Source organism: Portunus trituberculatus, chromosome 42 (genome assembly GCF_017591435.1).
Source record: "Portunus trituberculatus isolate SZX2019 chromosome 42, ASM1759143v1, whole genome shotgun sequence".
Lineage (NCBI taxonomy): Eukaryota > Metazoa > Arthropoda > Malacostraca > Decapoda > Portunidae > Portunus > Portunus trituberculatus.
The window spans coordinates 30,493,110-30,511,368 of NC_059296.1; the positions used below are offsets into that span (position 1 = coordinate 30,493,110).

General features: G+C 42.3%; 1 protein-coding gene across 5 annotated transcripts in view; it reads left to right on the forward strand.

Moving 5' to 3' along the window:
- Positions 1–18,259, forward strand: part of LOC123517428 — a 114,500-nt gene that overhangs the window by 95,006 nt on the left and 1,235 nt on the right. For 2 of the 5 annotated variants that reach the window (XM_045277460.1, XM_045277461.1), the window contains exon 4: positions 9,488–10,428. The exons of 1 other annotated variant lie outside the window; for it this stretch is intronic. In XM_045277460.1, coding sequence (XP_045133395.1) covers positions 9,488–9,815 — 328 coding nt within the window. In that variant the 3' untranslated portion in view covers positions 9,816–10,428. Of the gene's footprint in view, positions 1–9,487; positions 10,429–17,951 lie in introns of those variants that run through there. 2 more of the 5 variants (XR_006678464.1, XM_045277463.1) reach the window with 2 other exon arrangements.

The following is an 18,259-nucleotide window of genomic DNA, read 5'->3' on the forward strand; positions in this document are numbered from 1 at the left end:
AACAGTGACTGAGCGTTTACATGTTCAATTGTCAAAAAATTTCCTTTGGAGAGCTATACAGAGAGGCGGTCAATTCAAGCAAGTAATGAAGGAAAAGACACGTATGATTTGGAAGCAAGGAAATGGCCGCTCCAGAGTACGTGTGTCTTGCCTTTTCAAATTCCAGCTTTTTTTTGTGCTATTTTTTCATAAAAGACGACTTCTAAAAATTCGCTTAAATATTCCAGAGTGTCCATCATTCCATGTTGAATAGCGTTGCATTATTTTTCTAAACTCTGTCTTGTTGGTGAGGAAAGTGACACAGTGACACAGACAGACAGACAAGCCTTGCCCGTTTAGATCCGTACCTCTTGTAATCAGGGTGGGGAAATTCACGTGTATAGTCATCATCTCTTACGCTCTGTACTGTAAACTTTCATCGCAATTTGCTTTCACGTCTAATTGGTGCGCCGCGTCTTTCCCTCACCGACCACCAGGAGATATACAGGAAGTGAAGTGTGCCGAGGTGTGAGGAAGGAAAGAAGAGTCCGGATGAATTAAGATAAAGCAGTGGTGGAAAGAGGAGCAGGAGCAGGAGGGGAGTGAGCAGGGGAGACAGAGGCGAGGATGGCACTTAGGAAGGGTAAACACGCGGAGAGCAGAGCCGGTGAATGGAGCCCCGCCGGCAGGTAATGAGAGAGTGGAGGTGAAAAAACGAAAAGACTAAACAAGAAAACTCTCCGGTGACACTGAAGCTCGTTTGGCGAACAGCAAGTAATTATATATAACGTGACGTGAACACTCCTCCCTCCCTGCCCCTTCCCACTCTCCCTTCCCCTAACCTACCCCCACCCTTCACCGCGTGTGTAGGTGGAGAGAGAGAGAGAGAGAGAGAGAGAGAGAGAGAGAGAGAGAGAGAGAGAGAGAGAGAGAGAGAGAGAGAGAGAGAGAGAGAGCAGCATGTGTCTTGAAATAGAAAATGGATTATAATGGAAATTGGCTCTCTGTGTTCCCTCTTTTCCCTGGTAACTGTTTTTCCTCACTTCCTCTCCCTCGTTTACTCTCCCTTGTCCATTCATCTTCCTCCTCTTCTTCCTCTTCCTTCCTCCAGCACACGAGCAGCCCCACAGGAGCGGCAGTCGCCCTTACAACGCCTGCTGGGGCTTGATGACACTGCCTGCTGTTGCCTCACTGCTGCATTCTTCTGTTGACTCGCACGAGAGGAGTGAAAAGGCTTCTCCCCACCACTTCTCCCCTTTCTCACCCCCCACCCTTCCCCTTGTCAACCCTCTCCCTTACACCCTGCTACAGTGAAAAGTGGCAAGGCGTCCTTCCTTCCTTCCCAGGTTACCCTTTCTTCTAAGCTTCCTCTTCTTCCCCAACCTTCTCATTGGTCGTAAACTGAGCAAAAATCCTCCAACCTCCTCCCTCTCTCTCTCTCTCTCTCTCTCTCTCTCTCTCTCTCTCTCTCTCTCTCTCTCTCTCTCTCTCTCTCTCTCTCTCTCTCTCTCTCTCTCTCTCTCTCTCTCTCTCTCTCTCTCTCTCTCTCTCTCTCTCTCTCTCTCTCTCTCTCTCTCTCTCTCTCTCTCTCTCTCTCTCTCTCTCTCTCTCTCTCTCTCTCTCTCTCTCAACACACTAGTTTCAGTCCTGTCTCGGTCCAACTGTCAGTGTAATATTCAGTTCTTTGCTTCTTGCCACGAGTACGTTCACAACAGTCTTCACCTGAAATCTCGCCACCCTCTTCCTCCATGTCCGTTAAATCTTCACACACATTTCTGTCTTTCCTCAGAAATGTTTCACACGACTCAATCTGAGACAGGTGAGTGACACGCCCTCTGCTGCCTTCCTCCCTGAATAATTGCCTCAGTCAGTACTCTTCCTGACACTCTTCTAGGTAACACTTTTGTGTTTCTCCTGTAACGTTCACATAAGCAGCTTTGTTCTTGTCTTGCAAATCTCGTGTGTTTTGTCCTCTTCCCCTGTGAAGTGGAAGGAACACCTCAGCCTGTCATCAAACCCAAGCAGCAGCCTTACCACACTGGTTATCGCACTCTCCCTGACCCACTAACGCTGTAATCTCGTCCATTCGTGGTGATCGTTCACATTCATCTTGCCCCATGACTGTCAGAATCTGCTTATTACTATTTACGTACAAATTTTCGTTCTCCACCTTCCCTCACACCCTTAACTCTCCCTGCACCTTCAACATTATTCGTATGTCACTTCCTCAAGGGTGAGACAGAACACTTGAAGGGTGATGGGAACACTTGAAAGAAGAGGAAGGATGAGTGATTGGATAAAATTTGGTTGCGTCAGAGATTGGTACAGTTTGTTTACATTTGGTATCAGACTGGCCCGTTGATAATGGAGGCTTGGCGGCCTCTGGGGGCGTTCAGAGAGAGAGAGAGAGAGAGAGAGAGAGAGAGAGAGAGAGAGAGAGAGAGAGAGAGAGAGAGTGTGTGTGTGTGTGTGTGTGTGTGTGTGTGTGTGTGTGTGTGTGTGTGTGTGTGTGTGTGTGTGTGTGTGTGTAATTTACTGTTTGATCTGCTGCAGTCTCTGACGAGACAGCCAGACGTTACCCTACGGAACGAGCTCAGAGCTCATTATTTCCGATCTTCGGATAGGCCTGAGACCAGGCACACACCACACACCAGGACAACAAGGTCACAACTCCTCGATTTACATCCCGTACCTACTCACTGCTAGGTGAACAGGGGCTACACGTGAAAGGAGACACACCCAAATATCTCCACCCGGCCGGGGAATCGAACCCTGGTCCTCTGGCTTGTGAAGCCAGCGCTCGAACCACTGTGTGTGTGTGTGTGTGTGTGTGTGTGTGTGTGTGTGTGTGTGTGTGTGTGTGTGTGTGTGTGTGTGTGTGTGTGTGTGTGTAACGGTGGAAAGTGGTTGGATCTGTATAAGAATAACAGTAAAAAAAATATATTTCTGCATTATGGAATGAGTTTTTTGACAATTTTTCTATGTGACAAAAGCCGGCCAAAAACACGAAGAAAAATAGTTTGGCGGGCAGGGTTGATAGGGGGATTCCACTGACTTTTCGCAACCATGCAAAAATAGGAAAGATGGAGCCTTATAGATGTTGTGACATGAAAATCGAGAAGAAATGAAATACGTAAGGAAGAAGATAACAAGAATGAAGAGATGGAGATGGAAGTAAGAATAATAATAAATGAAGAAACATTAGAGACACGAAAGCAGGTACCAAGATTATAAGACGCTATCACTAATCTGATAGATAAGAAGTCCCGTGACCACCGAGGAGAACAACAAGAGGCGGCGAGTGATGACAAGACAAACACAGCCGGAGACGAGCAGTAGATCACAAGAAGAAGCTTCTGGAACCTTCTCCCCATATCTGGTAATAATCAGAGGTCGCCAGAAGCAAATGATATGGACGAGGCGGTTATCGACAAGCTATGGGGAAGGCCTTGTTCCTGATATTAGTTGATATTACTGAAGATATTTGAAATAAACATTGTAAAATCGGAAGTTGTTGTGGGGACGAGAAGTCAAGTAACGCGTATATATCAGGAGGTGTAAGAGGCAGAGTCAGAGAGAGAAGCCGAGAGCACCGAGAAGGCGAGAGACGACAGAGAGACAGGGCTGTCAGACGTACCGCCTATCTCAAGAGCAGTAAGTGTAGCCAGACAGTTGTAATGCAGTTAGAGAAAATGTTGGTGTCATATTGTGATAAAGGGAAACTGGTTATACGTAGGATATGTAGAGTGGTGTTTTATTGGAAGGTTAAATTGGAGGGTGTGAGTAGGATCTATCTTATCATTGAGTTTAAATTGCGTGATTTGAGTGGAATAACATGAATATTGTGAAGTAATGTGGACCATTTTGTTGAAGTTTGTGTAAAGAAAGAGTTGTTATTATCAATGAAGTTATTGAGTGTGTTTAATGAATTGAGTTCAAGGTATAATGTGGCAGAAACTGAGGTATTTGAAGTAGCACTTTGAGTGAAAAGAGAGATAAAATTTTCGTGGTTATCCTGGTTTTCTTTGTTGTTGTAAGGGTTATAAAAGTGTAAATGTTTGTAAATAATATAATTAAGTAAAATTTATAAAAAAAAATTCAGAGGTTTTCCCTTGAACTTACAAAAACAGTTTGAAGATTAGGAACGCAACAAGATCGTGCAACTTGAAGACACGACATAGATACAGAGAACAATTGAGCTCTAAGGGAGTGTTGCTGTTCTCTCCTGAAGTACTTCTAGCTGCAGGAAGGAAGGGAAACAAACAGGAAGAGATTTCCAGAGTTTAGAAGTGGATGGGATGGAGGTGTGGAAATAGTAGTTAAAGCTTGCATTAGTAGGATTGACTGAAAAAAAAAGCTGAAAACCAATAGAGAGTGATGTATAGCCGTTGATGTGGGTGGAGAAGAGACAGATATTTAGCCTAAAAGTGTCCAGCTGACATTTCTAAAGAACAATAGAAGTGTTGAGTGTAGAGAAGGGGGATAGTTCAGTGTTGCTCTATAACAGAGAGGAGCTGGTTCAAGTGAAAAGGAGAGAAAGATGACGGAAAGGAGAAGTAAGGAGGAAGAACAGGAGGTAGAGATAGATAACATAGGAAGAACGGTAGTGACCAGGATAAACACAAGTTATATCCGCGCTGTCTCCATCTGCCTTACAGTACATCTTGTGACAACTTCTCCCAATGAGAGAAGTTAACAGGTAAACAGACAAGTACTTTCCAACTTCCTATGACTTGACTTCATTTTAAGAGGAGGTTTCAAGTCCATGTCCTTTGGCTAACCTTTTCAGATCTGTAAGGGTCTGAGTGGGTCTTTATCTTTTTGGTTAACTGTCCCTTCTTAGAAAAAAAAAAAAATATTTTCCAGCTGGCTCACTCACCACTATCTCAAGATATCACAGCATTATTAACAGGATATCCCGACTTTTCACATCACAAACACACACAGTAGTCACACACACGTAGTCATGGCGAGTGTCGCGCCGCCGCCGCCTTTGCTGTTGATGCTGCTATTGATGCTGGCGCTGAATGCTGAAGGCGCACCAAACACCACTTATGCCGTTGACTGTCCTGCTGGCGTAGTAGTGAAGGAAGGACAAATACGATACGTCTTCACCGAGGACAAGCAATACCATTTCATAGGTTCTAAAATAGTGCGGTACGTGAAGCCTGGAAGTGACATTGAGAGCGTCCATTTTGTGGTGGTGGGAAGTGATGGCACTAACCACACTGCCTGGTTTCCTGTCGATGGATGCTTCAACAACGATGAGTGGTGGGACTTCACCGTGATGACATGGCTACATAAATACCATTTCGAGTTTGTACTGAGGTTTGTGTCTGGTGAATGCTGGAAGGGGTGCTACTTCAACACTGCCCCAGCAGGAAACTACATCCTTAGCTTGGTGGCTCACGGGTCTTCTAGTTGGAGAGATGATCCACCCTTTAACTGTGGATGGATACAGTCACATTCTATCAACCATGATATCCAGGATTCATTGCCTCCTTGCATGGAACTTCCATCCAACAGCCTCACTCCACTACCCAATATCACCGTGATGCCGACAGACGTAGTAGGACGCACCCCAGTCATGGTGGTAATGATAGTTGTGGTGGTGATGGTAGTGGTGGTGCTGGTCGTGGTGGTTTATTGCAAGAAGTATTTGGCATCATGTGAGTATTTTACAATAACAATAATGATAGTAATAGGAAGAGGTGTAGTAGACACCTACCGAAACGATAATATACTCTAAGCGAGATCCAATAGCACGAGTTCAAGGGGTACTGTCTCACAACTCAAGGGGGCAGTCACAGCCTGCCATCTAAAGACAACTCTCCCTCTTGACAGAAAACTACAAGCACTTACCACACACACTTCCTTCACTCAAAATTCAAAATAATAAAATGGCAACTCCAAATCTAGCCTCCGAGTCCCCAAAATGTTTTCACAACTCCCTCAACTTATTCTTCATTAACTTCTGCAACATTCGCAGTCTTGGATATAATTTTTATTCTACAGAACACCACACCACCTTTACTGAAACCTCATAATCTTTTCCTCACCGAAACACGGCTGTCTGAGGCAACTGACAACAGCTCTTTTACTGTTCCCTACTACTACTTTCTCTATCCTCATTTTTGTTACGAAGCTGGATGTTGCGTGTATGTGCGCAACGACTTAACTTGCTCTCGTGCCCACGCTCTGGAATCTTCCAAGTTCTCTACCATATGGCTTTGACTCAATAGTTATTCTCTAACTAATTCATCTGTGCTGTCTATCTATCCCCTAACTCCTCTGATTATAGTAAATTCTTTGATTATTTAACTTCCAAAGTGGAGCACATTCTGTCCCTCTATCCATTCATGGAGATCTCCATCCTTGGAGATTTCAATGTTTACCACCAGCTTTTGCTTTCCTCTCCCTTCACTGACCATCTTGGTGAACTTGCCTTCAACTTGCTATCATCCATGACATACAGCAACTGGTGCAATATCCGACTCGAATTCCTGACCGTCTTAGAGATACGCTCAACATTCTTGATTTTTTCCTAACATCTAATCTTTCTACTTATGTTGTTACTCTATCTTCTCCGCTGGACTCCTCCGATCACAATCAGATTTTTGTATTTTCTCCTATTTTTCCAATCCCTCTTCAGAAGCCCTCTGCGTTGTTGCATCTGCCAGTTGGGTGGATATGAGGTGACATTATGCTGAATTTCTCGCTGGAATGATAACTGTTTCCGTGTCAGAGACCCATCTCTGTGTGCTGAACGCATAACAGAGATGATGTAGTCTCTGGCATGGAGGCGTACATTATTCCTCATTCCTTTTCTCAACCTAGATATTCTAAACCTTGGTTTAACACAGCCTGTTCTCGTGCTACACATGATAGAGACGATGCCCACAAAAAGTATTTGAGCCTTCCATCTCCTGAATCTCATGCACTTTACATTTCTGCCCGGAATCATGCTAGATCTGTTCTTTAACTTGCCAAACACTCCTTCGCTCCCGTCGTGACTTTTGGCATCTTGCCAAAAACATTTTCAATAACTATATTTTTTCATCTTTCCCTCCTTTATTTCATCCATATGGCACCAGTGCCATCTCATTCGTCTCTAAAGCTGAACCATTCTCTCAAACATTTGCTAACAACTCCACCTTAGATGATTTTGAGCTTTTCCCTCTCTCTATCCTTCTCCCTTTGCTTATTTCATGCCTTCAGCCAAAGTGCTTCGTAATGATGTTTTCCATGTCCTCGCTGGCATAAACCCTTGGAAGGCTTTTGGACCTGATGGGGTCAATCTTATTGTTCTCAAAAACTGTACTTCCGTGCTTGCACCTTGCCTATCCAAACTTTTTCAACTATGCCTATCAACTTTTACCTCTCCTTCTTGGTGGAAGTTTGCCTATATTCAGCCTATTCCTAGAGAGATAACTATTCTTATCCCTGAAACTAGGGTCCTATTTCTTTAATCTCTTCTTTGTCTAAAGTTCTTGACTTTATCCTGAATAGGAAGATTCTTAAATTTCTGTCACTTCACAATCTTCTATTTGATCGCCAGTATGGCTTCTGTCAAGATCGCTCTACTGGTGATCTTCTGACGTTCCTCACCAAGTCTTGGTCATCCTCTTTTAGAGATTTTGTTGAAAATTTTGCTGTCGCGTTAGACATATCAAAAACTTCTGATAGAATCTGTCATAAAGCTTTGATTTCAAAACTGCCCTCCTATGATTTCTATCCTTATCTCTGGAACCTTATCTCATGTGTCCTTTCTGAATATTTTATTGTTGCTGTGGTAGACGTCCACTGTTCTTCTCCTAAATCTATTAGTAGTGCTGTTCCTAATAGTTCTGTCCTGTCATTCATTCTCTTTCTATTATTCTATTCTATTAGTGATCTTAACCAAACATCATGCCCTCTCCACTCCTACGCTTATGATACCACCTTGTATCTTTTCACGTCCTATCAGAGACGTCCAACTCTTCAGGAAGTCAACAGATCACGCAAGGACGATACATAACGCCTGACTTCTGATCTTTCTAAGATATCTACTTTGGGTAGAGAAAACTTAGTAATGATAAATGCCTCACAAACTCAATTCCTCCATCTATCAGTTCGAGACATTCTTCCAGACAGCTATTCCCTTTTCTTCAATGACACTCAACTGTCTCCCTCCTCTACACTGAATATCCTTGGTCTGTCCTTTACTCATAATCTTAACTGAAGCTTCACATCTCAACTCATGCTAAAACAGTTTCTATAAAGTTATGCGTTCTGAGGTGTCTCCGCCAGCTTTTCTGGTCCCTATAACTGGTGACTATTCAAGTGCCTTATCCGTCCATGGATGGAGTACTTTTCGCATTTTTAAGGGGTTCCACTCACACAGTGTTATTTGATAACAAACAAAAGCTTTTCGTCTCATCAACTCCACTCATCTGAATGACTGTTGCATTTCTTTCTATCTTTTATTATTATTTTCCTGCTAACTGCTCTACTGATCTCTCTAACTGCGTGCCTTCCCTCCTCTTGCGACCTTTCTGCACAAGGCTTTCTTTTTTCCTCTCATCCCTATTCTTTTCAGTTCTCTAATGCAAGAGTTAACCAGTACTTTCAATCATTCATACCTTTCTCTGGGAAACTCGTGAACTCCCTTCCATCTTCTGTATTTCTACCTTCCTACAACTTGACTTCTTTTAAGAGAGTGTTCAAGAGTTTGTTCCTTTCTTTTCGATAACTCTTTACCAAACTTTTAAGGAACTTGCAATTCAAGTGGGACCTTTTTTTTTCTTTTCTTGATCTTGGCAAGCTTCCCCCTTGCTTAAAAAATGTACAAATATTTATGGTAGTAATAATTGTGATGATAATAGTGATCTTCATAATAATAATGAATAATAAAAATAACAACAACAGCAACAATAACAATAATAATAATAATAATAATAATAATAATAATAATAATAATAATGATAACAATATTAAAAACAATAATGAAAATGGTAGAAATAATAACGAGAACATTAATAACAACAACAACAATAATAATAATAATAATAATAATAATAATAATAATAATAATAATAATAACGATATTAATGATAATGATAATGGTAATAATAATAATAGTTACAGTAAAATTATAATAGTAGTAATAATAATAAGAATCAGAATAAGAAAAAGAATAAGAATAAGAAAGACATTAAGAGTAAAGATAATAGTAAATATATATATATATTTTTTAATAATCCAATAGTGTAGCAGTGTGTGTGTGTGTGTGTGTGTGTGTGTGTGTGTGTGTGTGTGTGTGTGTGTGTGCGCGCGCTCGTTGAAATCATACCCCGTGGTATCCTGTCTTCATAATGCACTTAGAGGCACTCTACAGCTGTGGATATTCCTTGTCCCCTCCACTTATGCTTCTTTCTCTCCTTATTTTCCTTGTTTCAATATGTTTGGTGTTGTTATATGCTGTTTGTACTATTTTCTGTTGGTGCGTTCAATCAGCGTAACTTCTTGCAGCAAATGAGGTGAGGATTCAGCCGCAGCCTGCCGCTCCCAGCCCACACCTGCATCTCACTACTGGCCAGGAACACGTCCCAGACCAAGACGAGGAGCACGTCTATTACGAAATCCAGCTTGATCTCTCAGAACGCCGAGTGGTGGTGCCGCGACCTACACGGGACTCAGAGGAGCCCGTTTACGATGAAGTAATGGCTGAACGCAGCGTGTGGCCTCACTCAGCTTTGTACGAAAATGTACCTCTTCCAAGCGGTGGTGCTTCCCATCACAGGCTCACGGAGGCTCAAAGACTCAGTGAGTCACACATTTACGACACGGTGGTGTAGGCAACGTGCACTGCAGTCAGAGGCTGTAAGGAAGCCAGTCTCTGTGTTTTCTGAAGGAGCACCACAGCGCTAGCTTGTCACTCAAGTGTCTGTCAATGATGTGTTGATTTGCTTAACTTGGTTTGTTTTAACCAAACCTATCTTTGTTTATGGCTTTGTCCAAGAGTGGCCTTGGTTGACTGGTGCAGCCAGTGACCAGTGTGCACTACCTGCTGGGCGCCGGGCCAGTGTGCACTCCCTGCTGGGGCGCCGGGCCAGTGTGCAATCCCTGCTGGGGCGCCGAGCCAGTGTGCACTCCCTGCTGGGGCGCCGGGCCAGTGTGCACTCCCTGCTAGGACGCCGGGCCAGAATGCACTCCCTGCTGGGGCGCCGGGCCAGTGTGCACTCCCTGCTGGGGCGCCGGGCCAGTGTGCACTCCTTGCTGGGGCGCCGGGCCAGTGTGCACTCCCTGCTGGGGCGCCGGGCCAGTGTGCACTACCTGCTGTGGCACGGGGGCAGTGTGCACTACCCTGTTGAAATGATTTGCATAGTATTAATTAATTTAGCCATTCTTTCATTATTGTTGTAGACTGGCTCTGTGTTGCAATGCCATTGTAATAAACACTGAAGCTGCTTCTTACTTCATTCACCTTCCCTGTGTGTACGCGGTGATGCCCACTTCTTTGTCGATGGAGACATAATAGTAGTAGTAGTAGTAGTAGTAGTAGTAGCAGTAGTAGTTGTAGTAGTAGTAGTAATAGTAGTAGTTGTTGTTGTTGTTGTTATTGTTGTTGTATTAGTATTAGGAGAAATAGTAGTAGTAGTGGTAGTAGTAGTAGTAGTAGTAGTAGTAGTAGTAGTAGTAGTAGTAGTAGCAGTAGTAGTAGTACTTGACTAGATATGATAACATTATTGACATATTGAAACATAAAGTACAGATATAAGTTCTTTTTGGCAGTGAGCTCATACCGTGCTAAAATACAGGGTCTAAAAATAAACTAGGACTAAAAAATTCATATGAAAAAGAGACTGACTTATAATACAGCGAGATAAAAAGATTACATTGTATCGTTAAAGGGAAAAATTGACTGGTTTGATACTCTTAGGAATAAAAGATTTTTAAATCTGCCAGTATGGTGAGTGGGCAATGCTAATCTAGTTCCTTATCTTAGGAATTAGTAACATCCCTTCAGTAGGTGATTGACATCGTTCATGATATCATGAACCTGTTTTGTAACATTGGAGTTGTATAATTTCTCAAGTGGTTGAGTTGTGGCTCTGAGTTCAATTGCATTCTTGACGACTTTTTCAAATTTCTTCCTCTCTCAAAATATTTGTGTTCGAAATCATATGACGAGTGAAAAACAAATCGCGGATTGTACCCTAGACTTGTAAAATAGAGGTACCTGCATTGATATTATATAGTATACATAGAACGTGGATTCATTCTTGCCATTTTTTTAATACTTTGGATGTGTCTGAAGACTTAGTTACTTTGTCGTCAGTTGTTATTCCCAGATGTTTATACTCTTTGACTCTTTCAACATTATCACTGGATATTACAATTGGGATTGATAGATATCTATCAATCCTGATGTCATTACCATTTCTTTCGTTTTCTTTATGTTCAATTTTGAATTGTTTTCATTACCTCATGTTATGAGAAACTCGACCTTGGCCTCAAATTCGGGACACATATCATTCATTGGTGGTTTTGCCTCTGATTGCGGTGTCGTCAGCATATTTTGTTATAGATCATCTTGAATACTTACGTACTATTGCAGTCGTTGGTTTAAATAGTAAAAAGCAAGGAGACACAACCTTGGGGGACACCAGTATTGGTTACAATAGTGTTAGGCCTAATGTTGCTTATTTGAGTATACTGTGATCTGTCGGAGAGGTAACTTGCTTTCCAAAGTGTAAGTCTATTATTCACTTTAAATTCGACCAGCTTGTTGAGTCACAAATGAGGCTGAATTGTGTTGAAAGCATTGCTAATTATGTCCAGGTGATCATATGATGTGTGGAGTAATGTCAAGAGAGCATCGTGAACACTTTTGTCTTTTCGATACGCGAACGGTAGATTGCCCTGTTTTGGCTCTATGTAGGTAGAGAAATTTTGTTTTACAGTATGTTCCAAACATTTCATCATTATTGGGGTTATGACATGGGTCGGAGGGCGTTAAGATCTTTTCGATTATTGTTTTGGGATATTGAAATAATTTTTTTTTTTTTTTCATACATTTGGTGCAATGGTTTGGCCTAGTGAAGCCTTGGAGAACTTGCAGAGAGCACTAGAAAGGTGCTCTGGCCAGCCTATTAAACTGTGTTTCAATAAGATCTGCCCCACTTTTTTTTTCTGCTTTTATACGTTTTAAAGACTTCATTTGTCTGTTCGTGTGTTGCAAGGATATGTTCTGATTCGAAAAGTCTGACTCTTGTGACACTTGTTTCAAGTTCCACACTACGGTCTTGGACATCGTGCGTAGCATTAAAAGAATTTAATTTATTCGCATAATCTTCTGTATTCGGTGGTTTGTCTCAAGTGCTCCTCATTTTAAACCACTAAATATTTTTAATTCTTTTCAAGTATTTTTTTTCATTTATTCTATTTTAATAATTTTTCTACCTTTGTTTTGTATACAGCTTTAGCATCTCTGACTTTCTTGTGTAGCTGTCTGTGCACGTTCCTTCTCTCTGTTCTAGCACCATTTACAGAGATCCTTCTCTTGACATTCAGTAATGCTTTAACATCAGGGTTAATCCATGGTTTATTAATGGGTATCTAGTTATTTGTTTGATTAGAATAATCATGTGACAGCAAAATTTAACTAGCTGTTATAGACATCTAGATTGACATTCATAATCTCTGACTATGAATAGTGCCTCCCAATCTGAATATTCAAAAGACCCCGGGAGTCTAATCATATGCACTTTACTCCGTCTCTAAAAATTATTTCATCTCGCTTTTGACTCTTCAGCTTTTGTTTCTATATGGAAACAAAAAAATACCAGTTATAATCAGAATCAACTAATTTTGGCTTTATGTAGGAAACGAAGCCATTGTTAATATTGCAGAACATTCTATCTAAACTGTTGTCGTGTCTCGTAGGGCAAGTTACATTTTGTTGATAATTAGGTACTGATGGTTGAAAGTCACAGTGATTAAAGTCTCGTAAGACAGCTATTACTCCATCTGGTTGGGCGTTTTCATATTTATGTACAAAGTTTAGTAAGAAGTCACTTGCTATAGTTTTGTTAGCACAAGGTGGAATGTACACTGTTATAGCAACGACTTTACTGAACTCACGCGGCAATTAGAATGGTCGACAAGTAATTACAAAAAAATTCCAGATGTTCATAGCATAACCGTTCTTATAAATCAACCTGTATACACCATAACTCATTAACATACACTGCGACGCCACCACCTCTCTGCTTCATTGTGTCTTGTATCATCTCTCATCAGTTAAAAGGCACTTATAGTTACCGTCTCCTTAGGGTCTTTTTCCTGAAGCCAACTCTCTGCCACGGTGACGAAACCACTGTCACAATATTCTCTGATGAATTTACAATTTGCAGTATTTCTCAATTCTGTTCCGAACAGACCCAACTTTCCCAAACAGTACTGCAGGCAGTGGCGTCCTTATTCCTCTCCTCAGTCTTGTTCTGACTCCTGCTCTTCCTCGTTTTCGTTTCTTGTAGTGTGTGACGTTGTTTTGTATGCTGGTGTAGCAGTTGAATACATTGTTCAAACGCTCCAGCACTTCGAGAAGAAACCGTTGTGGCGAGGTGTTCATTGGTGGACGTAGATCCAGCAGTGCCTGTCGGCCATACTTGTTTGTTTGGTCAGCAGCAATGAAGCCTGTCTCGTCAAACACAACATAAAATATTATTTACAGCAGCGTGATTTTCCTGGTATATTCTCGTAGACGTCCCTCGTCATGTCACAATAGTTGCTATCACCCTAAGTGGTGATAGTAAGGGGTGTTTAGATTAAAAATACACTTAGATCCGGTGCCGTGGCAGCCGACGAGCAGCGCCACATTCTACGTAGTTTTTAATAGTAGTTGTTATATTAGTAGCAGTAGCAATATAACTAGTTAGAGAAGTAGTAGCAATAGCAGTAATAATAGTATTACTAGTAATAGTAGTGGTAGTAGTAGTAGTAGTAGTAGTAGTAGTAGTAGTAGTAGCTGTAGTAGTAGTAGAAGTAGTAATAGCAGCAGCAGAAGCAACAGCAATAGTAGCAGCAGTGCCAGTAGCAGAGCAGCAAAACTAGATCAGTAGTAGTGGTAGTCAGTAGTGGTGGTGATGGTGGTGGTGGTCTCGGTCTTGTTGGTGGTTATGGTGATGATAAAGGTGATATTGATGATGGATTTGATGATTGTGGTGGTGGTCGCGTTGGTGTTGGAGGTGGATGTGAGGATGGTGGTAGTGTTGGTGGTGTGGTGGTGGTGCTGTTGTCGATGATTGTTTTGGTGGTGGTGATGGTGGTGGTAGAGCTAGTGGTAGCGCATGTGGTGTTGATAAGAGTGACACAGGATGCCTTGGATTGATAAGCGTGCATCGTTTCTAGATCGTGTGTGTGTGTGTGTGTGTGTGTGTGTGTGTGTGTGTGTGTGTGTGTGTGTGTGTGTGTGTGTGTGAGTAATGATGGTAATAATTAACAGTTTATTAATGTAAAAGGCATCCGCGAGGCTGAAAATATACATTAGAAGCACACATAGTTAAAGCAAATAGTTCTAAAAACGTCACAACTTCAGCTGTTTGGGTTAAAAGTTACGTCTGGTAGAGGTCATTAAAAACTGTGATTATGGAGTAAAAAAGAGAAAAATGAAATCTTATGGGATTTTGTACATTATGTTCAAATAGAAGCATGAATCTCTGTGTATATGTAACACATTTGATTATGAATTCATGTATTTGGCAATAGTAGGAATGATGCTTTTCTTGTAATTATCATTTCAATTTTGTTTTGGTGTTGTTTGTGTGCCATTTGTGTGTGTGTGTGTGTGTGTGTGTGTGTGTGTGTGTGTGTGTGTGTGTGTGTGTGTGTGTGTGTGTGTGTGTGTGTGTGTGTGTGTGTGTGTGTGTGTGTGTGTGTGTTTGTAAAAGGGGAAACCTACCAGGGGTAACAAAAAAAAAGAAAAAAAAAAAAGCGCACTTAATTGCTAGTCCCTTTGCCGGTTAATATAGTCAGCCGAAAGACAGGGGCAAATGTCTTGAAACCTCCCTCTTAAAAAAAAAAAAAAAAAAAAATACGTACGAATATTTAAATACAGAAGCAGATACGGAATTCCAGAGTTTACCAGAGAAAGGTATGAAAGATTGAGAGTACTGGGTAACTCTTGCATTAGAGAGTTGCACGGAATAGGGTTGAGAGGAAAAGAAAGCCTTGTGCAGCGGGGCAAGAGGAGGGGAGGCATGCAGTTAGCAAGATCAGAAGAGCATTTAGCATGAAACTGGTAATAGAAAATGCAATATTCCGGCCGTGAAAAAGAGGCTGAAGCTAGTCAGTGAGAGGAGGAGAGTGCTTTTGAGTCTAGTCTATCTGATAAGACTTTGTAATTACAACCATATCGAACATGCGAAGAGTAAGTGCATGTAGTTTTGTGTGAAGGAGAAGAGTTGTCTTTTGGAGGGGAGGCTGAGACTGCTCCTTTAATTTGTGAGACACAAAGGGAAACGTTCGGCGAGATCACAACTAGCCTTGATAGCATGTTCACAACCCTCCCTGAAATGATTCACACCAGAACTGGACAGATCAGAAGCAGTTGAGAACAGAATTAATGGTATTAGACCTCGCTGGGAGTAAAATATTGTTTTAATAGTTAAATTTGGTATCGGTGATATGAAATGAATAACATAATTTTTGAAAGGAATGAGGTAGGTGAAGGATCGAGCATTTAGCATATGAAGTTTTTAGCTGACATTTTTAAAGAAAAACAATACAAGTAAGTGTTCAGTATAGAGAACAGTGTTGCTTGAGAGGATGGATAGAAAGATGACGGAAAGAAGTAATGGAGGAAGAACAGGAAGAGGAGGTATAGAATGGAAGGATTGGAGTGACCAGGGTAAAGACAAGTTATATCCGTGCTGTCTCCTTCTGTGGCACCTACAAACAGACAAGTACATACACACGTATGTTGCAGTTGCCTCACTCACCAATGTCTCAAGATTTCACGGCATCACTAACAGGATATCCGTTTTTCACCTTAACGTTCTGCCCTCCTCGCTTTCATAGATACACACCCGGTAGCTCAGTGGTTAGCGCTGGCTTCGATTCCCCGGCCGGGTGGAGATATTTGGGTGTGTCTCCTTTCACGTGTAGCCCCTGTTCACCTACCAGTGAGTAGGTACGGGATGTAAATCGAGGAGTTGTGACCTTGTTGTCCCGGTGTGTGGTGTGTGCCTGGTCTCAGCCCTATCCAAAGATCGGAAATAATGAGCTCTGAGCTCGCTCCGTAGGGTAACGTCTGGCTGTCTCGTCAGAGACTGCAGCAGATCAAACAGTGAAACACACACACGAGCAGTCATGGCGAGGATCACGCCTCCGCCACCGTTGCTGTTGATGCTGCTATTGCTGGTGGCTCTGAAACTTGAAGCCTCACCAAACACCACTCTGGCTCCGGACTGCTCCGCTGACGTAGTAGTGAAGGAAGGAGAAACACGAGTCGTCTTAACCAAGTGACATTGAGAGCGTATATTTTGTGGTGGTGGGAAGTGATGGCACTCACCACACTGCCTGGTTCCCTGTCGATGGATGCTTCAACAACGATGATTGGTGGGACTTCAACGTGGCTAGACTATCATCGTTTCGGGTTTGTACTGAGGTTTGTGTCTGGTGAATGCTGGAAGGGGTGCCAGTTCAACGCTGACCCACCAAAGCTCTTCAACATCAGCTTGGTGGCTCAGGGCTCTTCAAGTTAGAGAGATGACCCACCCTCTGACTGCGGATCAAGACCAAAGACTATATAAATAAACAAGACTGGAAAGCGTCAATTTACCGTGTAGCCTAGGCAAACTGGTAACTCTTCTTGTTTGCGGTTCACTCACGCGATGGCGCTGCTGTTGCAGCTTAAGATCAAGATCAGCACCGTTGATCCGTCTGCATGTTTACATGTGTCAACACTCAAACAAGAGGGCCCACAGCAGTGACAGGTTACACGCCGCATGTTCTCAATAAATCCGCAAAAATGAACACTAGAGTGGGGCATCCATGTGTTAATTTTGTCGCAGGACAAAGGGCACCCACCCACACTTGGTCTTCTATCGCTTTCCTAAAGATCATGACAGGTCTAGCTTAAGTGAAATAAGTGAAAGGGTTACTGCAGCCACCATACACAGACAAGCTATATGCATAGCTATAGATATGGAGACAGGCTAATGTGCCATGCTGTACAGCACAACTATAGGTATACACACACACACACACACACACACACACACACACACACACACACACACACACACACACACACACACACACACACTACCAATAATGTACTCTAGTACAGTACATATTTACTTCATCCACCTGTGACCCCGTTCAAGCTCCCTTGTATCCAACTTGAGTTGTAAGTATATCATAGAGATATATGTATATTGTACATGTGCGATAACTATTTATAATTAGTGAGGCAACACACACACGTGTGTGTGTGTGTGTGTGTGTGTGTGTGTGTGTAATTCACCACGGTCGTCTGCTGGTCACCCAGCCAGTCTTTCCCATTACGGAGCGAGCTCAGAGCTCATAGACCGATCTTCGGGGTAGAACTGAGACCACAACACACTCCACACACCGGGAAAGCGAGGCTACAACCCCTCGAGTTACATCCCGTACCTATTTAATGCTAGGTGAGCAGAGGCCACACATTAAGAGGCTTGCCCATTTGCCTCGCCGTGTGTGTGTGTGTCGCCTCCCTAATTATAAATAGTTATCGCACATGTACAATATACATATATCTCTATGATATACTTATAACTCAAGTTGGATACAAGGGAGCTAGAACGAGGTCACAGGTAGATGAAGTAAATATGTACTGTACTAGAGTACATTATTGATAGTGTGTGTGTGTGTGTGTGTGTGTGTGTGTGTGTGTGTGTGTGTGTGTGGAGGAAGGAAGTCAAAGCGATTATTCAAATCGTGGCGCTGTTTGTTTACCGAGGCGTTAGTTTGCGGTTTACTCAATGGATGGCGCTGTTATCTACTATTCTAGCGGTATCTGGCATCTTTACTGGCGACACGAATTTCTTATGGTGAATGGCAATCTTTCCAGTCTTATTTTATCTATAGTCTTTGTCAAGACTTCCTATCGAGCATGATTGGCCAGATTCATTGCCTCCTTGCATGGAACCTCCATCCAGCATCCCCACTCCACTACCCGATATCTCCGTGATGCAGACTATCACAAAAACATCCTCCCTAAACATGGAGATAGTTGTGGTGGTGGTTATGGTGG